At 43.9% G+C, this 23,195-nt stretch overlaps 1 protein-coding gene across 1 annotated transcript in view; it reads right to left on the bottom strand.

Moving 5' to 3' along the window:
- Positions 1–23,195, bottom strand: part of LOC144889013 (chloride intracellular channel protein 4-like) — a gene marked incomplete at its 5' end in the record, with an annotated part of 54,839 nt that overhangs the window by 17,467 nt on the left and 14,177 nt on the right. The window contains 2 exons of the mRNA XM_078768821.1: positions 14,039–14,164; positions 20,503–20,582. Of these exons, the coding sequence (XP_078624947.1) occupies positions 14,039–14,164; positions 20,503–20,582 (206 nt within the window). The remainder of the gene's footprint in view (positions 1–14,038; positions 14,165–20,502; positions 20,583–23,195) is intronic.

Below are 23,195 nucleotides of genomic sequence, written 5' to 3'. Positions count from 1 at the left end.
GAAATTGGAGAAAAGGTGTTCTATGAAACTATGAATTGAATGAATTGAATCTATGAATTGGAGACCTGTAGACCAGGCGCTCCCAGGAGACTTGTGGACCAGGTGTTCCACCAGAGGAAAAAGACCAGGTGTTCGTAAAACACTTCACCCGCAAGAACGCCTTGGAACCAAGGTGGAAGGGACCAGTCCAGGTGTTGCTGACTACACCAACGGCAGTCTTTTGCGAGGGCAAGACCTCGTGGATCCACGCCACGCACTGTAAGTTGGCCATACAAGCACCAGACACTACACCACAGCAACCACAGTAAGGATGGGCCTAATCATAGGTACAATACTATTGATAGCGACAGCAGCTAGGGGAAACTCCGATTCCAATAGATGCGAAAACGAAACCCGACACCTCACCGTAACATGGGGACAAAGAGTATCACTACCATGTTTCGAACAGAAAGCCCTGCACACAAATTGGGTGAACATAAATTGGCTAGCACTGTCGGCAGGGCCTGGACGCGTTGGCATGGTACTACAAAAGCAACGAGAGTTCCGGGAAGACGGGCAAGCTAGCATTAAGACCTTGGCCCAACCAGGATACCAATGGGGAACCCCTGATTTTAAGCTACAAACACGCACACGCCTAGGGAAAGACATGACCATGCAGGTCCGGTGCAGCGTCTGGACCCCTGGCGCGGCCGGTGGCGAAAAGAACTACATACCATGCATCGAATACATACTCACGCCACAACCCCAGAATAAGGCCCCAAAGAAGGGTGAAAACACATATTGGAAAGTGGCCAGGGAAGTGGCAACAATTCAAAATAGGACACACTGCTGGTCGTGCATGCGCTTTCCCCAAGCAGGCACCACAGGAATACACATGATAGTGCTACCTCTGTCCCTCAATGACCTCTGCTCACAACCTATCGATTCCCCATGTTTAGTCACCACGCTGGAAAGAGAAGGGGTTGACAACGGCAAGAGTTGCAATCGACAATTTAATTATCGCCCGCCAATGATTGCCCATGTGGCCGAGAGGCCTGCCCCCGTCTGGGTCAAACCACAGAAAGGGAGGGTCTGCCTCCAGGGTTCCGGCCACTTGCGTATGGGAGAATCAGAATGCGCCTACACTCTCCCCGGGAAGCTGGGACAAGGGAGCTCGGGGATTACATTACGAATAGTACTGCAAGATAAACACAACCACAACATAACGGCTATAACATTCTCTAGGGGGGTTAGTAGGATTAATGGGGTGGTAAAGGGACTCCAGTGCTTATCCACCCACCTGGTCCCACCCCATGGGACAATGTTTATATGCGGCGACAAGGCTTACCCCTATTTACCAAATAATTGGGGGGGCACATGTTATCTGGGTTCAGTCCTTCCTGACGTTGAGATACTGGATGAGCTAGACCCAAAGTCCTTGGACAGGCATTATAAGAGGTCAGTCATGAACGAAGATGGAACCACTAAACTACACGGGAGTCTATGGGAAAAGGTGTTTGGTTTCTTCTTCCCAGGAGCGGGCACAGTCATGGATAGTTTCCGGATAGATAAATTGGCTTTGGCCCTAGAAAAGGTGGCAAACGACACCGCTACGGCTCATGACATACTATTGGACACGGTAATTCACATGCGTACAATGGTGATGCAGAATCGGGTGGCTTTGGACATGCTCCTGGCAGAGAAAGGAGGGGTATGCGGAATTAAGGGAAACTAGCCACACCCTGACGATCGATCGGATCGCGCGCGAAAATTCTTATAAATTTAGCTGGCTCACTGACTGGTTCCAGGGATGGACGGGCACCATAGTGAAGTGGTTATTGACCGCACTGGCTGTGATAATCGGGGTAGTAATTTGGGGGGCACTAATGAAATCTCTAGTCCTCCTCTGTATGAGAAAGTATTTTACAGGATGGAAAGTGAAGAAGCCGCCGACAACGACTATGGCTCTGACCACAGAGGCCGTCGACCTGAACGGGTCCTTCAACAAGGCAGTTGCGACCGGCGCTCCAGAAAATTGCATTGAATTTTGTAATGACTGTGATACTTGTGCGGATCCCATGTGGGAACTGGCTGCTGCCTGTAACGGTGTATGAAATGACTGTGATACTTGTGCGGATCCCATGTGGGAACTGGCTGCTGCCTGTAACGGTGTATGTGATGACTGTGATACTTGTGCTATAAACCCCTTGCGTGTACTGGCTAATGCTGCTTATGTATTACAAGCTGACAGCTGCACGCCCCCTTCCGACCCAACTATGGATCTGATTGCGACACTGGGTCTGGCGGTCGAGGGACCCGACGTGGATATCCTAGACCCGCAAGCCGACCAGGCGCCCAAGGGAGACTTTGACATAAAGGAAGTTCCTCTCTTTGCTTCATATGTATTAAGTTCAAATGCTTCAAGTGAATCGGATTTTTACGCTCTGTACCCTGACCAGGAAATTGAGACACAAGATACTGACAATATTATGTATTCCCCAGAACAGCAGCACGTGAGGGACCTCATGGGCATGATCGTTGATTAACTTCGAAGATCTGCAAGGACTGGGTCTGCAAAGGGTGGGGGGAGCAAGTTCCGCAGGGGAGGTGGTGGCCCTCTGGCGGAGCAGAACCTCATCTGGACCAGACACCTTCGTTGTGGATCCGAAACGTTAATGGACTTTCATGTTCTGAGCCCTCAGGCTCCGAGCACGCACCACACGACACGTTCGCCAAATGCACGGGCGAGGCGCTTTGGGCGCACGATATGCCCTTGGGAGATACCCGCATTACACAATTATTTTTTCAATACCCGCATTACACAATTATTTTTCAATAAAGCCCGATGTGGCACGTTGTCTCTTAAGATACTTTGTCTCGACGAGACAAGAGGAAGGAATGTCAAGTAGTAGATTTGTTATTGCCTAAAGTTCAGTTATAGACGTTGGTTGCTAATGTGTTATGATTTAAATGTTGTTTAAAAATGCTATTTTCATAAAGTTAATAAAGGGTTTTTGCTTCGTTTTAGTTTTGGATGAGGAAAGGCTCGCTGAGGTCATGCTGGACAAATTGTATACGTGTGCTTTTTCGAGGCTAGATAACATAAACCTGTTGTTTTTACCATATATATTTTGTATTAATCACAGCGACGCCTGACTCTGTATAAACATGCTTTGAATTACTCATGTGAACCCATATATTTGCTCTGGGCTTATCTGGCCAAGCATGCACTCTTTGTGAGTTACATTTCTGTTTTCTCGGAGCCCAGAGAAACATTTGGTCCGAATGATAAGGAAGGGCTGACTCCCCCGAATAACAGAGCGGATGACGGTGGGGGCTTGGCCCACCGGGGAGGAACCTCTCCCAGTTTTGTTTGTTCCCTCGGAGATTTCCTGATAAAACGTGTCCCTATATAAATGGACTGGGAATCAATGTGTTTTCAGGAAGGCTTGACTTGGCATGAGACTGGCTCTTGCTGTAGATGTCTTGGCTTCTTCCGGATCTGTATAAGTTGGTTTTAATTAAAAAGCTGCGTCATTTTTCAGGCTATTTGTGGACTTCTTTTCCAAACGAAGAGCTGATTCTTCACATCACGTACCCAGGATCTTATTCAATCTCTACCCTACATAATCAAGGATACCCACCATGCACCCAGGATCTTATTCAATCGCTTCCCTACATCATGAAGGATACCCATCACGTCCCCAGGATCTTATTCAATCTTTACCCTACATAATCAAGGATACCCATCACGCACCCAGGATCTTATTCAATCTCTACCCTACATAATGAAGGATACACATCACGTACCCAGGATCTTATTCAATCTCTTCCCTACATAATCAAGGATACCCATCATGCACCCAGGATCTTATTCAATCTCTACCCTACATAATGAAGGATACCCATCATGTACCCAGGATCTTATTCAATCTCTCCCCTACATAATGAAGGATACCCATCACGTACCCAGGATCTTATTCAATCTCTGCCCTACATAATCAAGGATACCCATCATGCACCCAGGATCTAATTCAATCGCTTCCATACATCATGAAGGATACCCATCACGTACCCAGGATCTTATTCAATCTCTACCCTACATAATGAAGGACACCCATCACGTAAACCTGGACCTATACAATCCTTACCCTACATAATCAAGGATACCCATCACGCGCCCAGGATCTTATTCAATCTCTACCCAACATAATCAAGGATACTCATCACGCACCCAGGATCTTATTCAATCTCTACCCAACATATTCAAGGATACCCATCACGTAAACCTGGACTTATTCAATCCCTACCCTACATAATCAAGGATACCCATCACGCACCCAGGATCTTATTCAATCTCTACCCAACATATTCAAGGATACCCACCATGCACCCAGGATCTTATTCAATATGTAACCTCCATATTGCTTTCATTGCAAAAATAAATTTTGAGTGCTTTATCATTCAGAAACCGTTGTGGCCTGTTTCAAGTTCCATTGCATTGCTGCACGGACCGAACAGCAAGAAAAAGGCAAGCCACAAAGTATACCAAAACAACAACCACAAAGGTTTATCTCTCGAGTTCTTTAAAAGTGAAATTCAAGTGGGAAATTGGTGAATTAAATTCAAATATTTATCAAGCCACAGAGCTCACAAAATGTGTTCACAGCTAGAACCAACATGGCAGAGTTCCGAACATGAGGTTTGATTCGATGTTGGGCATTTTGGGGTTTTTTTAAATCGGTATCTATATATAATGAAAGCAGATCGCACAAAAAGATGAAAAAAATGTTTATTAAATAAATTTAATTAAAGAATACCAAATGCGCCCAACCAGTTCCACCAGGCATGAAAAAAGGCCTGCAACAAAATGGCGGCTTAAGACTCCTGCGAGGTGACAGTAGACTGACCAAGATGGCGCACCGCAATCCTGGTAAGGATTTCTTTTGTATTTTGATGATGATCATCTCGCTGATTATCTTCAAAAGGTGTGTTTAAATTCACCCATACATCCGGTTTTCATTCCTGCACTCCCGTGGAGGTCCGTTCATATGCATGCAAAGCTTGGGGCCGCTAGGTTTCATGGTTTTGGAGTTATGGAGGAGACACACTGATACACATGCACACTTTATCTTTTATTATTATAGAGATGGTTGGGAGACAGTGGCCATAATTATATAATAATATGATCCCTGACAAAAGGAACTTCATTGCAGGAGAAGGCCATCAGCACCTGCACAAGGGTTGCCAACCGATGGCTGTTTGTCCATGCTATATCCTTTTTAAATGCTGAGCATCAAGCAAGTAAGCAACAAGTAGCATTTTCAAATCCATTGGTAAACTAGAACGCCACTCAGTAGAGCGCATATTCCCGCCGTGGGTTTAGTTGGAATAATACTGTTGTGGTTTTTAGAACCCTCCACTTTGTAAATATTGTAATATCCCTTATAAATAATCCCCTGTAAATATTCCCATTTTTGTGTAAAGGTCAGAGGTCGCACCCTAGCTCGGTCATATTGCAACACGTAGGACACCATAGGCTTCTTCTTTAGTTATCTCATTAGTGTGTGTTCTAGTTAAGGATCTGTTCCCAATAGTTGAATCTGCGTTGCATTAATCAAATAAGATAGGCCCATTTCGCTCATTATGCACTCTCTCTCTCTCTCCAAATTATCATGTGGCTGGGTTAGCAGCATTCGCTGCATTGAACCGTCATCGCTGCCTCAGCGCTGGCTCCAAACGCCATTGAACACGAGGTCAGGCTTGGAGAAGAAAGGGGCGGAGCGGCAAGAACGAGGTGTGGCCATGTCAACTCACCACCAGGGCGTGGCAGGTAAGCCCCCACCAGCCAACCAGGGCTGAGGTGAGCTCGTTAGTGGGCGTAGCCCTATGAAGGCGGCTTGATTTCAACGTGCGATCATATAAGCACGAGCGCCAAGCCCTTTGACGGACTGCGCGAGGGGAGGTCATTGTGAACGAACTGCGCGGGGAGCGCTCAATTGATTGTCACTGCATTGAGCGATCTGCGCGAGGGTACCCTCTGAGACGAACGTTGGGCGAGAGAGAGTTGGCCCGAAGATTATGTACGCAGCATCCCAGTCCCTCGCATAATTATAAGGTCCGGTCGTGCGCCAACGATACGCGAAGCTGCCTGCCATTCTTTGCGGCGGATCCGGAGCCTGGACCGGACCCCATCACCTGGACCTTTCATCCCTGCTATTCCCCATTCGTGTAAGTGTGTTTGTACTGTCCTGGGCATGTGATAAAATAAGAGTGTTTAAGGATTGCCCTGTGTATCTGCTTCTTCCTCTTCCTGTACAGTCTTACCTTTCGTTTCTTCCTTGGTTTTGGTTTTGTACATAATTAATAAACCTGTGTTCTTCCTTCTTATTCTTTTGGGTTTCCTCTCATCCGGTCGCTTTAGTGATTTCTCCATTGATATACGTGGCACGATTTGGCCAACGCTCAGGAACGGGTTTGTTTTATTGCTAACGGCTCGAGCCTCGGATTGCTAAACCGCTCGGCAATCTTCCATCTTGTCCGTGGCTCGAGCAGAAGTATCGCCCTGCTTTGCAGAGAGTTTGGTAAAGGTATCTGGGAACCCGTTGACCAGTCACCCTGGTCAACCTCAACCCCGCAAAGGAGCGCGATATCTTCTAGGACTCGGACGGCCAGCTTAAAAGACGAGGGGATTAAACATCCCTCGGTAAGGGGGGCGCCGTAATCCGAGATCCGCAACAATTGGTGTCAGGGAGTGGGATTGGACCCGAACCACAGTTTTTAATTCATCTAAAAAATTTGGTCGAAAAAATTAGGAGAGGCCAAAATTATTTTTAAAACCCAAATTAAGGTCGTGCCATGGATAATCAAGGCGATTGGATGCCGGTAGGGGAGAATGAGGAGGTAGAATCGACCCAGGACCCCAGGGAAGAGGTGGGAGTAATGCAGGAGGAAAGCAAAGAAGGTGCGGTAGCGGGGGTTGCAGGTGCACAAGATGGCGGCGCCTCACACGTGGCAACGAGGGCCGCGCCCGCTGCACAAATCGGGGGGATGAATGTGCAGGACCTCATGGCGCAGATTCATGCAGCCATACAAATGGGGAATATGGGATTGAGAAATGAATTGAGGAATGATATGGCAGACCAAATTGGCAGACTAAAAAATGATTTGGGAAGCAAATTGGGGGGATTAGGAAGCAAATTGGGGGGATTAGGAAGCAGATTGGGGGGATTAGGAAACTAAATTGAGGGGTTTGGAAACAGAATGAGTGACCGCATACAAAAATGTGGGGAGAACCGAGACCACATGGCAGGCGGGAGAGGCGCATCGGTACGCAGCGGGGTAAAGCGACTCGAGGAGCGCGGGGTTGAGCGAGGCAGAGCAGAGCGCAGTTAAAATGACCGGGATAGAGATCGCGACCTGGGGTATGGGGAAGCCGGCGACCGCCGAAGTAGAAAAAATTGTAAGCGCGCCAGCGGTCGTCGGGCTTCACAAGGAAAAATAATTAATTCAAATTGGAAAAGAAATAGTGGAAATTGGGTTAGAAAAGACGCCGGACGTAGAAAAGCACTCGCGACAGGGAGAAATGGAATGTGCCCAAGGTCCATGTTCGCATCATGATGCCGTGCTTATTAACCCCAATGAAAGTTTGCAGGTGGTGGAGGAACAAAGAAGAGGAAGCGCCCAGGTGAGTCGGGTTGTGTTTGGTGCAAAAAGAATTTTCGCGTGCTTGGGGTGCAGGCGTAACCCGGGAGCTCGTAAAAGGTCCGTGGTGCGCGTTATGAATGGCAATGGCGCGCGTGTGCGAACGGCGCCGAAGCGCAAGTGTGATACCGAGTGCGAGGGAGAATGCACGGCAGAGTGTGATAGTGGGAGTGATTGTGATACAGAGGGTGAGTTGGTTGTGGCGGGTGTGCGAGAACGCACACCTGAGTTGGTTGTGGCGCATGTGCGGGAGGGCACACCAGAGCGCGTGAGTGGGTATGTGCAAGAGTAAGAGTGCACACCGTGAGTGTGGTAAGAGTGCACACCCATGAGTGAGTGGTAAGAGTGCACACCCACGAGTGTTACGGAGGACGTAACGGAGGAGAGGTGTGGAATGGAGTCTGTGAGCGGAATGAGTGTGCCTGGGTGGTGTGCACGGAGAGAGAGGGCGGTGACGAAATGTACGGAGTGTATGGAGACACCTGGATGTGTGAGTGTAAAAGGGGTCGCGTATGCATGTGAGCATGCAAGTCAAGCATCGACGTTGACCGGGACAGCGTTTAGGCCGACGTATAGCCGACGCGAGCCCTCGGTGCACGGTGTTCGTTGTGTACTGGGGGAACCGGCGAGGGTCGTAATCACGGCGGTTTCAAAAGAACCGCCGTGCGCGATCCGCGCCGGGCCCCGCCCTGCACGGTCGGTTCCGCGCTTTGCCAGGCAAAGCGGGCGGCCCAATTTGAGGGGAGGTAGGAGGGGCCGGCGCGGCGCCCCCTTGTGGTGGTGGCGCTCCACCCGGGGAAGGCTGGGCCATCGCGCGTGGCAGCACAAAGCCTTGCACCGGGATGGTGCCTTGAGCCTTGGCCCGACGAAACCTCCTCCCCTGAATCGAATGCCGGACGGACTCAACCTACAGTAGACCCAAACCACCCGCATGCATTGCTCAGCTTTGCGAAGCCGAGCTGTAAAGAATGCATGGACATACCGAGGAGGCTCAGATATAGCGGACTGTGATGATGATGGTGTTATTGTTTGGAATTGATAGGGAATTGGCTTGAAATTACTAGTGATTCGAAATTCGGAATGGTGATGGTTGGAAATTGATACCCAGTGTCGGGGGGTGATATCCCTACCATCCCTCACACGCCTGGGGCAAAGGAGCTATATTTTTATGGGGATTGGCTGTGTAAACTAGCCCGGGATGGTCAGGTTAATGATTCGGGAAATAGCTGACAATAGGTAACTGTAGCTTTAAGTAGCGACATTTATACCTGTAGTGGGGACGCAGAATAGCTTAGTTTGGATGATAACGATGAGGGAGTGATTAGTATAAGGGAAGATGGGGAGCACGAGTTTCAGAAGGGAGTAGTCAGCTTAGATGATGCTGTGTGTTTGTGGTGAGGGTGATGAAGTGAGGCAATGCTCGTGAGAGATGTGTGTCATTGCTTGGATTGAGTGAATGTGCCTGGAGGAAAGGAGGGTGCAAGTGCCACCAGGTGTGTGTGCACAAGGTGTGCAAGTGAAAGTACAGGTGTATGGAGAATGGTTGTATGGAATAGATGGTATGGAATAAATGGAGTATGGAATCGATGGTGTGGAGTGAGTAGTGTGGAATATGTGGAGTGGAGTGCATGGTGCGGAAGAGTGGATGTGGGAAGATGGACCCCTTCACGAATACCCGGGGAGGGTAGTTTAAAAGTTGGTAGAGGGAGTAGGTAAATTGTGGTTGGATATTGACATCTGTGGTGCGAGAGAAGCAGAGTACTGCTTTGAGGGGTGCATTAGTGGAGTAAATTGGCTGGGCGTGTGGCCTGTTAGTACGTATGGTTAAATGGGCACTCCGCCACTGTTAGTCTGTCGGCCAGGTGAGGCCGCAGGTAGGCTCTGGGAGCCAGTAGAGTTCAATGGGGCCTGAGGATCCGGAGGACGGACCCGGGTAGCCCGACGCCAGAGAGGGCGGTAGTGGGGTGAGAGTGCCAGAGGGCCTTCCCCATGTAGGTTAGGGTAAGGAGCAGGTAAGCTCGGGAGACAACTACAGTGGCGGAGGTGTGCAGGTGAGCAGACCTGCTGGGAGCGCCACACGACCCAGCCCTGAAATTGTGTGAGGGCACAGGGAGTAGGATCGGGGGAGTGAGACCCCAAATTGGTGAGCACCACAGTTTGGTCAATGGGAGTTCGGTTCTTAGAACCACATAGTGTAAAATGGCCAATGGTTTTGCAGGGAAAGTACCCGGCTAGAGTAAAAGTTTTAAAGTCATTTAGAAGGTAGTTAGGATTGGAAGTCTCTTGGCACCATCTGCATCCACTCACCAGGGTGACAGGACTCCCCACCACCGGTTTGTGCAAATGTCTGGTATGTAAGACGCATCATGACGTGGGTGTGACATTGCTCATTGTTCCATCTCTTCCTCCTTATGAGAGATTGATGGTAAATTTGGAATAGAGGGATTAATGAGAAATTGGGATTGATGACGAATTTGGTATAGAGGGGAGATATGGGGAAGACAAGACGTAGCGACGAATTTGTAAATTGTGTAAATACGGGGTAAGGGCAAGGGTAGATTAGGTGACAGGGGGGGAACATATGGTAGGGACGAGCTTTCTCGGCTCGCTCTCCTGCGCACCTCACCTCTGCATTACCTTGTGTTGATGTGTGCTCTTGCGCCCTTGCACCCCGCTAACCCTGCTCTGTCGTCTTTCCTCACTCATGGACCGTGGTCTTTGTGTGCAGAGGGGAAAGTGTGCAGGTGTCGCAGTTGTGTGCCCGCGCCCTCACTGCTGCCTGCCTGGACCGGTACCACACGTATGGACCGCACGTTGTTGTGGCCAAGCACCACCATATGGACCACAGGTCTGTGGCCAAGTACCACATTCATGGACCCCACATTTTGGGGCCTGGCACCTCTGCTGGGGACCGGCTATTGTGGCCAGGGAGAGCTTGCTTGCGGACCACGGTAAAGGTGGCACCTAAGCCATGCAGGTGGACCACCTTAGTTGGCCCCTGCTGGCCATAATTAAAGAAATGGACATGTTTTGTGCCTTCTTTTTAGTACCAACTAGGCAGCAAGCAAGAAGTCGTCCAGGAACATCGGCCCAGCAGCCAAAAACATCGGCCCAGCAGAGAAGACATCGCACGTCATCTGCTGATTATTATTTGAACTGTGATGACTGTGCACTGGATGGTGCTTTTTGGCATTTTGGTGCTTTGGTGCTTATTGGTGCTGGTGGTATCGGTGCAGTGCGGTGTATGCCTTTCCTCTTCTCAAAAGATCTTCTTTTTGTTTCCAAAAACACAGGTCCTGGGTTCGCGTGTAAATACCAACTAGTGTCTTTGTAAATAATGCTCCCCACCGTCAATGTGTAGTTTGAAAATTAATTCCGTGATTCTGTTATTCTGTGGGCATGAGTCTGATAGACAGAATGCAATGCAGCAGGCGGGACATACTTAGTTGTTTTTAAAAATGTCGCACTCAGGGTGAAGTTAATAGTAGAGGGTTACCACACCTGAGTGTCACACTAAGTTAAAGTTCTGTCGGGCCGGGACGGCCCTGGAGGTAATGAGGGTGCAGTGTTGTGGTTTTTAGAACCCTCCACTTTGTAAATATTGTAATATCCCTTATAAATAATCCCCTGTAAATATTCCCATTTTTGTGTAAAGGTCAAAGGTCGCACCCTAGTTAGGTCATATTGCAACACGAAGGACACCATAGGCTTCTTCTTTAGTTATCTCATTAGTATTTGTTCTAGTTAAGGATCTGTTCCCAATAGTTGAATCTGCATTGCATTAATCAAATAAGATAGGCCCCATTTCGCTCATTATGCACTCTCTCTCTCTCTCTCCAAATTATCACGTGGCTGGGTTAGCAGCGTTCGCTGCATTGAGCCGTCATCGCTGCCTTAGCGCTGGCTCCAAACGCCATTGAACATGAGGTCAGGCTTGGAGAAGAAGGGGGCGGAGCGGCAAGAAGGAGGTGTGGCCACGTCAACTCACCACCAGGGTGTGGCCGGTAAGCCCCCACCAGCCAACCAGGGCTGAGGTGAGCTCGTTAGTGGGCGTAGCCCTATGAGGGCAGCTTGATTTCAACGCGCGATCATATAAGTGCGAGCGCCAAGCCCTTTGATGGACTGCGCGAGGGGAGGTGATTGTGAACTAACTGCGTGGGGAGCACTCGATTGATTGTCACTGCATTGAGCGATCTGCGCGAGGGTACCCTCTGAGATGAACGTTGGGCGAGAGAGAGTTGGCACGAAGATTATGTACGTGGCGTCCCAGTCCCTCGCATAATTATAAGGTCCAGTCGCGCGCCAACGACACGCGAAGCTGCCTGCCATTCTTTGCAGCGGATCCGGAGCCTGGACCGGACCCCATCGCCTGGAACTTTCATCCCTGCTATTCCCCATTCGTGTAAGTGTGTTTGTACTGTACTGGGCGTGTGATAAAATAAGAGTGTTTAAGGATTGCCCTGTGTAGCTGCTTCTTCCTCTTCCTGTACAGTCTTACCTTTTGTTTCTTCCTTGGTTTTGTACATAATTAATAAACCTGTGTTCTTCCTTCTTATTCTTTTGGGTTTCCTCTCATCCAGTCGCTTTAGTGATTTCTCCATTGATATACATGGCACGATTTGGCCAACGCTCAGGATCGGGTTAATTTTATTGCTAACGGCTCGAGCTTCAGATTGCTAAACCACTCGGCAATCTTCCATCTTGTCCGTGGCTCGAGCAGAAGTATCGCCCTGCTTTGCGAAGAGGTTGGCAAAGGTATCTGGGAACCCGTTGACCAGTCACCCTGATCAACCTCAACCCCGCAAAGGAGCGCGATATCTTCTAGGACTCGGACGGCCAGCTTAATAGACGAGGGGATTAAACCCCCCTCGGTAAGGGGAGCGCCGTAATCCGAGATCCGCAACAATACGTTTTGTCTAACATCCCCTCTCCCCAAAACAATAAATGAAAAAGAAAGTAAGCCCTAACGGTCAGAGAATTTGTTTTGATATATCTCGGGATTAGAGGAGAAAAACATCATTTAAGAATAAGAATAAAAGCTTTAATGCAGTAAAACAGAAAAAAATATTTCCCAAAAAAATTCCTGGATCCGGAATAATATCCTGAGCTTCACCAAAAACTAATCAATTCTTCCTTATCCCAAGGGCAATCATCCCACCAACTTTCATCCAAATCCGTTCAGAACTTTTCCAGATATCTTGTTCACAAACACACAAACACACACACACACGGACGGACAGGATCGAATGCGTTACTCCCTGGCAGGAGTAATAAACCCGAAAACCGCAGAGCCAGAACCAGAATGATTTATTTGGCCTGGGAAGGCCATGCGAGGTTCCTTCTTCTTCAGCCTCTAACAACCCTGGGTGAATATGCGATCTTTTAAAAAAAAGTTGGAATTTTGCCAAATCTGTTTTATTCGTTTGTTAATATACCTCAGCCATTGACAAATCTGGAACTAAGTCTTTATAAGTTCATCAAATACTGACACCGTGAATGAAATTCGCTGAGATAAATGTTGATATCTCTTCTGAGGTTAAAAAAAACAGTTTTAAAGCATTATACGTATCAAACGATACATTTTATGAAACGGGGAAACCTAATACACACTTTGGTGGTTTTAAAATGACAGAATATGTCTTTATTAGAAAAGAAAAAAAAGAACCTTGAAGACGACGCTGCTAACAAAATACACCGCTCTAATGCGTAACCACGAGTTTAAACGACATTTACAACAAATATGAAAACTATTTTCATATCACAATGTTAAATATAGAATATATAGAAGATAATGTTAAAAAAAAATGAGCCCTGTCTTCCAATGGTAAACAATCCTTCAAAAAATTCCTGGATCCGGAATAATATCCTGAGCTTCACCAAAAACTAATCAATTCTTTCTTATCCCAAGGGCAATCATCCCACCAACTTTCATCCAAATCAGTTCAGAACCTTTGCAAATATCTTGTTCACAAACACACGAACACACACACGCACACACACACACACACGGACACGGATACGGACACGATCGAATGCATTACTCCCTGGCGGGAGTAATAATAACATTGATATTACAATGAATAAATTCATGTTACATGTTGTGTAGTCTTTGTATCTCGACTTTGAAGTGTTATCATAACTAGGATGCTAAAGTTACGTATTGCTCAAATTACTTCATACGATGCCAGGCATGTATGACTGACTGCTGTCATATATGCTCGACATAACTGCTTCCATTGCATTGTTTATGAAAGTTGTTGCATTCTCCATAAGGGAATACACCATGGTAGCCAAACATTCAAGCAGGTATGTTACAGAGAGAGAGAGACAGAGACAGAGACAGAGACAAACAAACCTTGGAGGGCAAAGGATATCTTCAAGGAACTCTTCAATCTTGAGTGTGTCTGTTTTCACTCCACCATTGAAGGTCAGGAAAGGTGGCTGGGTACCAGGTGCTAAGTTGGCAAGATTAGCAGATTTTCTGGAAGAGTAATTAAAAAAACAGTTTTGAAATCTCTAGAGCAATTATTTATTTATTTTTTTGCTTTGTCCCCACACACATCCCTTCTTCCCTTGATGACAAATTTCAATGGGTAAAGCTCAAAACTGAATTGGTCGTTCAATAACAAAGTGGAACATTAAAGTTGAGATGTGCTTGTCATGTTCAGAAAATACACACATCCATGCTGTGAGACACACCATGCAGAAAAACACCTCACCACCACATAATTAAAAAACACCTCATCACCACGTAATTATAAATACCTCACCACCACGTAATTAAAAACACCTCACCACCACATAATTATAAACACCTCACCACCACGTAATTCAAAACACCTCACCACCACGTAATTATAAATACCTCACCACCACGTAATTCAAAACACCTCACCACCACATAATTAAAAACACCTCACCATCACGTAATTATAAACACCTCACCACCACATAATTATAAACACCTCACCACCACATAATTATAAACACCTCACCACCACGTAATTCAAAACACCTCACCACCACGTAATTATAAATACCTCACCACCACGTAATTCAAAACACCTCACCACCACATAATTCAAAACACCTCACCACCACATAATTAAAAACACCTCACCATCACGTAATTAAAAACACCTCACCACCACATAATTATAAACACCTCACCACCACGTAATTCAAAACACCTCACCACCACGTAATTATAAATACCTCACCACCACGTAATTCAAAACACCTCACCACCACATAATTAAAAAACACCTCACCATCACGTAATTAAAAACACCTCACCACCACATAATTATAAACACCTCACCACCACGTAATTCAAAACACCTCACCACCACGTAATTATAAATACCTCACCACCACATAATTAAAAACACCTCACCACCACGTAATTAAAAACACCTCACCACCACATAATTATAAACACCTCACCACCACGTAATTAAAAACACCTCACCACCACATAATTAAAAACACCTCACCACCACATAATTATAAACACCTCACCACCACATAATTATAAACACCTCACCACCACATAATTCAAAACACCTCACCACCACGTAATTATAAATACCTCACCACCACGTAATTCAAAACACCTCACCACCATGTGATTTAAAAACACCTCATCACCATGTGATTTAAAAACACCTCACCACCACGTGATTATAAACTCCTCACCACCACATAATTCAAAACACCTCACCACCCCGTAATTATAAATACCTCACCACCACATAATTCAAAACACCTCACCACCACGTAATTCAAAACACCTCACCACCACGTAATTATAAATACCTCACCACCACATAATTAAAAACACCTCACCACCATGTAATTATAAATACCTCACCACCACGTAATTCAAAACACCTCACCACCACGTAATTAAAAACACTTCACCACCACATAATTAAAAACACCTCACCACCACATAATTAAAAACACCTCACCACCACATAATTCAAAACACCTCACCACCACATAATTAAAAACACCTCACCACCACATAATTATAAACACCTCACCACCACATAATTCAAAACACCTCACCACCATGTAATTATAAATACCTCACCACCACATAATTCAAAACACCTCACCACCATGTGATTTAAAAACACCTCACCACCACGTGATTATAAACACCTCACCACCACATAATTCAAAACAACTCACCACCTCTTAATTATAAATACCTCACCACCACGTAATTCAAAACACCTCACCACCATGTGATTTAAAAACACCTCACCACCATGTGATTTAATAACACCTCACCACCACGTCATTTAAAAACACCTCACCACCACATAATTCAAAATACCTCACCACCACGTGATTCAAAACCACCACAACGTTATTAAAAACACTTCACAACCACGGAAACAAAAGTTTTAGGGCGTCGTTAAGTGAGAACACAGACACTGCCCAGATGTGTAGATATATAGACAAATGACTGTACCCGAGTTGCCGTTTTGTCATGGTTTAAACCAATCATAATTCAAACAATAATTCAAAATATTCAATATTCAAATGTATTTGTAATATACGTGATATCACATTTTATAAACAATTGAAGTTGAAAACTTAAGTTGAAAAAAAAGATTTTCCCCCAAAAAATAAAATAATAAATCCCAGCCAATCTGTCCTCGGCTTCCTTCTCAGCCTTCCTTCCACCAATCAGAGGGAAGCTTCTTGCCCCACCCTCTACCAATCGGCGGGCTTCATCCTGCCTCGTCTCCCTATTAGTGGTGTCTCGTCCAATAGCTGCCCTCTGGGCATGTCTATTGCCTGCTTGCTCAATGTTTTATTGCCATGTTGGCGCAATGCGTGGGCGCTTCCTGCCTGCACTTCCGGTGAGTTTTATTGTGGGGGGAATTTTATTAGTGTGTGTGCTGCTATTGGGCATACCTAGTGTCTGTTGGTGTAGTGCCATAAGGGACAATGGATAAATCACAAGGTCTCACACACAGGGGAATTAGCATAATCCCTACTCGAGTGAACACGAGGCCATCCTTGTATGACCACAAATGTACGAGCTTAATCCGACATCCGGGCTAGACAAGTCCTCTACTTATGTACATCAAAATGCTTGTTCTTCTTCACAACAATCGGGAGCATGATATCGACACAGATCTACCTGATCTATATATTACTCTACCCCAAAATTCACAACAGTATTGTATTTTTAAAAGTCCATTCTCCTGCAGAAGAAAACACTTATGCCAAAACAAAAATACTGACAATAAACATAATAATACAGGATGAATTGCATATAATGACCACTCAACTGCCACACGCCACAGTGTGCAACAAAATTATGATGTCACTTAAAAATACACTCTTATGGTTTAGTTTTGGAAGAATAAAGTGCACTGTGCAGAATTATAGCTTATAAACAGGGAGGAACAACTGACAATAATCGCAAAGGTCTAACTAGAGTGGCCTCAAAATGAATATCGCTGGTTAGATTTCTACCTCCAGGGTGATGTCGTGGAAGTGGTTTGGGACTCAAGACCAATGACTGGAAAACAGGTTTACAAAGATCCAGACTTTATTAACTAGTTGTTCACTTCATTCAAATACTAATAACTACCGTTAACTCAATGGACCAGATAGCTCTATCCGCATAGTCCCTCTTTCTCAGCCGATGTTTCTCCGTAGCGCCGTACTCGTTGGTATTCGTTCGTTCGTCGGGCAGGGCTTCTGAGGACAAGTGCTCCTGAATCAAAGTCTGTTCTGGTTTATATCGGCACACTTGAGTTAATCCCTTCTCCGCTGAAAGGTTGCTCCGTCATCCCGCTCGCCTTACTGGCACCAACTCGCTCCCCTCCTGCTGTGAGTTATATTTGCCTTACAATAGGAGAGTGCTCTAGCCTGGGGCTGTGACCAGGTGAACAAGTCATTACTACTTTCGTGCACATTCCTGACATTAATTTCAAGTCGTTGGTTCTTCCTCGTTACCAGTTCCAATCAATGAGTTACCAGTTCTAATCAATGAGTTACATTTCCACAATTCCCTCATCTTTTTGTTTTTGTTTATATTAACCATTAATCTAAACATCAATATAAGTAAACAATCAATCACTCCATGTAAACATCAATACAAGTATAAGTAAATAATCAATCACTACAGGTAAATATCAATACAAGTATTCAAACCATAACTTTGGTAATCCACTTCCCTTAGGCATACACCGTCCTCCTGCAAGAATGACAAAACATTTCGTTGGTCATTGACTCCTTCCATATTGTTCGATCTATTGCATTTGCATCACAAATATCTTTTCAAAACAACACTTCACCATCACCAAGATACAACAATTTCACTTCATCTTCAAGTTTTGTAAAGCATCTGCAACATCTGGCAAAAATGTTTGCCTCTACACAAATGTTGACTCTTTGTTTGAAAGGAAGGGCTGATCACTTGTGTTTGAATCCAGGTATGAAACATTTTCTCCTAATGTCTTCATAGCACCTGCACTACTTCGTGTAGGGTCTTGCTGTTGTAATAACTGCACGGAGTCATAGACTGACCCTGCTCTCCATGTAGCATTCTTGCCACTCTTGCTGTAGCATAGTAATTTCCTGAACAAGGCCTTTGCCCAGTTGTAGTCGACTTGCCTCCTCCCTCATTGTGAGTGGGCAGCAAGTATTGGTGTGACGTTGATTGGCCAGCAAGATGTGGAACAGGGATGCCGGATGCATCCACAATGATGTTGGGACTATGGTGTTCAGGTCATTCATGGTCCATACCAGGAGCAACCAGCAGAATCGCGCACAGCTGTTGTGACAAGGGCACAGCCGTTTGTTTGCAGCTCCATGCTGGTTCCCCGGAAGTTGGTGAAGTAATAACATATGTCCCCGCATTTCACAGAGGTTGCAGGTAAAATGTCGTTGTCCTGCAACTTCTGATGTGATGAATGTTCGAAGCCTTCAAACAAGAGTAAGTGATCGCCTTCCTTTCATATGTTGCAGTGTGATCCAGGCAAATGGTCACATAAATTTCCTTGGTGAAGGTAAGCATCCATCTCCAAGTTACACGGGAGAATGTCTTCATCATTCTTTGAGAAAGAGGGTGTATGCCGCGATTAACTTCATTTTAGCCACAAATTTTCTTTCTGGAACTTCTTCCCACTTCCGTTAGCACTCCCTTCAAAATGTGATCTCGTCTTATCCTTATGCTCAGTCACATCTGAATCTGCTTTCCACACACACTGAATCAGATAGGGTACATCTTACCATGAAATCAGCATAATCATGTATGTCTTCCGACAGTTTCACATTCAACAATTTGTTGTTTTTCCTTAAAACATTTAAAAGTTATATTCATTTATATGCGTCACACAAATAATATTCAATCAGGTATGTATTTCACTACTAAACTAAGAATAGCATCCACAAATGCTTTCAGGTTAATATAGTTCAAAAATTAACTCATGCAGGTATTTTAGCACTACTCTAAGAAAATAAATTGTATATGATTACAATCACAAACGGGAATATCTAATTCCCAACAACAATTTTCCCAAACCAACAAATTAAGCATAATGTATTATTACCATAATTCCTCTCCACTTTTTCTTTTCCCTTTTTTTTTTTTCTTTTCTAACAGTGTGTCAGTCGTGGTGATATGAGTTCACTGGTCTTGTAATTGACACAACTCATAACATTGTCGTTATGCCATTATCTTAATTCTACTGTATTCATTTGCAACATCACTTGATTTAATCTTTTAATCTCAGTATTTATGTCGCCATAAAAGTCTTCCTTTTCTGGTTCCACATTTCTTTCCTCATTTGTAACTTCATGCGTTATCATCGTGTTGTTGGTTACCTTATTCAAACACACCGTCACAAAGGCTTTCAAGCAAGCCACCACTAAAACAATTGCCAATATAACTACTAAACCCACAAACAAGTCTGCTACTCCTTGTATATATTCATACCTATGACATAATTATATGTCGATGACATTCAACATTATATACCAAACTAACAAGCTTCCTAAAAGGTAAATAAAGAAAATCCCTTAATATGTAACATAAATCAGATTATTTGTCTTACCCTGATCCCCCTATCTCCCGTGGTCGAACTAAATCCCCTAATCATGAGTGTAGTTGTGATACATTATCCCTCATGTTGCGCTAATATCAGTAGATAATGGTATGTCATGTAGGCAAATAAATGTCACTATCTTCCCTAATTCAAGTCGGAATATTAAATGTTGAAAATGTAATGTTTATCAATGCAAGAGGTGTTAAAATGTAATTCAAATGAATGTAAATCACGACTATCATTTATCCGCCACTGAATGTTCTGCTGGGCTGCTAGGTGCAGCCTCATTTTCTGTGGGATCGTCCATCTTAGCCCCATGTGCTTGCTTGCAATGAGAGGCATGAATCCAACTTTCTATTTTGGGTCCATATTTGTTCCTATTCTTATCAATCTCCTATGGTTTATCAATTTGTTCCAAGATACCGCAACCAAAGGTTTTAACCAAAGCTCTACCAAACTATTTCCAATGTGAACAAAAATGCCAGTGAAACAATGATTCGAAGAATTATCTTCAAGGGGTCAATAAATTTATTCTATAACCAGATCTAATTTTCCCATCCAATAGTTTGCCTTGCCACATGCCATATTATAACACTTTAATAAACCTTCGAAAAATGTTTCCCATCTCAACAAATTTCCTTTTTACAAATAGCCATGTGTAACTTACGTATTTAACTACAATATCCTCTCAATTTGTTTGGCCTAACTGGCCGCAAAAGTGGCTGCCAGCATGCAGTACCGTTTTTTATCTACCAAGGAAGTGCTCGTCCACACAAGACCTCTACCAAAATGTTGTTTGTAAAAACAAATCTGGGATTTCTGATTACATGGATGCACTCAGGACATTTTCAGGCTGCTGTTAACAATCCACTATGATAAATTAATTCCTTTACCCACAATCAAATAATTAGTACAAATTGAGGATATTATCCCTATCACATTCATTTATAGATTCATTATGTTGGATCTAAATTTTCAATAATTTCCCACTGCTGCAAGGAAGAACAATAGCTCTCATAAGTCTTAGTAATATCGTACTTAATTTACCCAGCATCGAATAATTTATTTACTATCCTTTCTCATCTGTTAACCAGTGACTTTGTTTGAACTCCAGAACTCAAAACTCACAATAGTTCAAACCAGCAAAATTTTCTTTACTATTTTCCCATATCATCTATGCCTAATACACATCCATACATACAGCACAATTTATATGCTGATAAAATTCAAGTTTATATATATAAAAATCCATGAGCAGAGTACTCTGGGAAGTCAGTGTAAGACCTCTCCCAAATTTGGCTAATTGTGTACTCCCACATTTTTATGAAGCTCATATCCATAAATAGCTTTGATTCTCATATAAATTCTATCAAAATGGAATCTCAAGATTACTCCCAATTTTTACTATCAATGAATTTACTATCAATGAATGGCTGCTCATAACTCAGCAAATCAAATTCTTTTATATTCCATCTCCCTTGACAAAAATGATAATGTTCATAATCAAATTATATTTCTATTTTATTTTACGAATTCTCTCGATATGTGATCCCATCCACATGGAACTATCTATTTTCAGACAAGGCACACTGTCGGTGTCAACAATCTTGTAAGATTGATACACAAAAACACACACACACATGCATTATGCATATTTGTTTGCGTTGGAACCATTATTTACAGATCAAGATGGGTGTCAATTTTATTTCAATTTCATAAAATTTGTCCATCAAATTTAAAATGCTAATACACAAATAGACTAAAAGTCTATTCTTAGAAAACCCCTATGATGTCACATTGAAATTACCCTTTCAGTTTCCACAATAATTTATCCAAATTTGACTACCCACCCATTTGTATGTCAGTCGACCACTGACCTATCAATCGTGCGGAACAATAGTCCGAAATTCCCACCTGATCATCATGTGACTCTTGTCACTTGGTTTGCCAAAAAAAAATTGCAAAGCAATTGTTCCAAACTTTGTAAATTTAAAATTTTGTGCCCAACATAAAAGATCCAATTTCAGCATTTGATCAATTAATTATCAATTTGCTTACAAGCAAAAGAAAAAATGAATAATTCTTGCTCCGAAAACTTTTCAGACACAAGAATCATCGACAGTTATTCATGTTTGTCCAGTAATCTAATTTGTTGAGGCCAATCATCATTTGGGATTTGTCACAATGAAGGCCTAATCGTTGTCTGAGGTATCGGTCAGCACTGGTACCCTTGATCTTGGTTTACCCTATGAACTCGTCTTCCTTTTGGAATACGGACATCCTCTTTTCCAATGTCCCATCCGTCCACACTTGAAACACCGGTTTCTGTCGTTGCCTGGTCTGTGCACCTGTGCACTTGTATTGCTGGGCTGCATCTCTACATCCCTGAGTTGCCACTGCAATCTCTCGTTATCTCCTGAAACACGAAAAAATTCTCTGTATCGTCCTTTTTGGGGAGACAACTGGAAATCAGATGGGACAACTGTCATTTTCATTCCTAATTTCGAGGGCAGTTGTGCATTTGTCTCCTCCACTGTATCCTGTATCCTTTTTATTTTAAATTCTAGATCCGTTATCCGTTCTTGCTGTTCCCGTTGTCTGGATTCACCATCCCAAAGATGGAATGCAAGCCAGTCTACCGTTAGATTCTGTCTCTCCCTGGCTTTCAATCTTTGTCCCAATCTTTCCAATCGACTTCGCTCAAATGTACCATCTCTTGGAAACTCCTCAGCATTTCCCTTTGTCCACAAATACCAATTCTCGACCTGCCTTATAGCTTCGGCACCATAACGGTCGTACATATGATATGTACAAGTACCTTTTTGTGGAATCTCTGGTTGTCCTTGTGTATTCTTGCAGGTTCCATTTCCCATTCTGCCTTTTATCAAAGTAGCGTTGGATGTGTTGTAGCTTGTTCCTCTAAAGCTTCACTCGTACCTCCAGGAAGGATCTCTCCACCTGTTCAAATGGTGATTTCCAGAGAATCTCTCTCACCTGTGGCTTTTGCACAATCCAATCTCACAGATCAGTATTTGCAGATGAGCCAGAGGGTCAGTATGAAATGGGTGAATCCTCAGGTGTCCGCTCTGTTGAAGGGGAAATCACACAATGGTAACCGCACATATATATCCATATATAAACTCACCACCTTGCTCAATTTTCCAAGGTTGTCTTCACATTGATAATATCTCACAAAGATATCAAAACTTCTTTCTTGAGGCCGCATTTTCATCAATCAAACAATCAATATATTCAATTCAATTTATTCAGTTCAATTTATTCAATTAAATTCATTCAATTAAATTTATTCAGTTCAATTTATTCAGTTAAATTTATTCAATTAAATTTATTCAGTTTAATTCAATTATTCAATTTCAATTAATTTATCAATATTCATCAATAAATCAAATTAATCATTTTGGATGACTCCTT

The sequence above is a fragment of the Myxine glutinosa genome, unplaced genomic scaffold, assembly GCF_964187855.1.
Source record: "Myxine glutinosa unplaced genomic scaffold, kmMyxGlut1.1 SCAFFOLD_568, whole genome shotgun sequence".
Classification (NCBI taxonomy): domain Eukaryota; kingdom Metazoa; phylum Chordata; class Myxini; order Myxiniformes; family Myxinidae; genus Myxine; species Myxine glutinosa.
The sequence above is the reverse complement of the archived record's forward strand: the minus strand, read 5'-3'. Positions and strand labels throughout refer to the sequence as shown.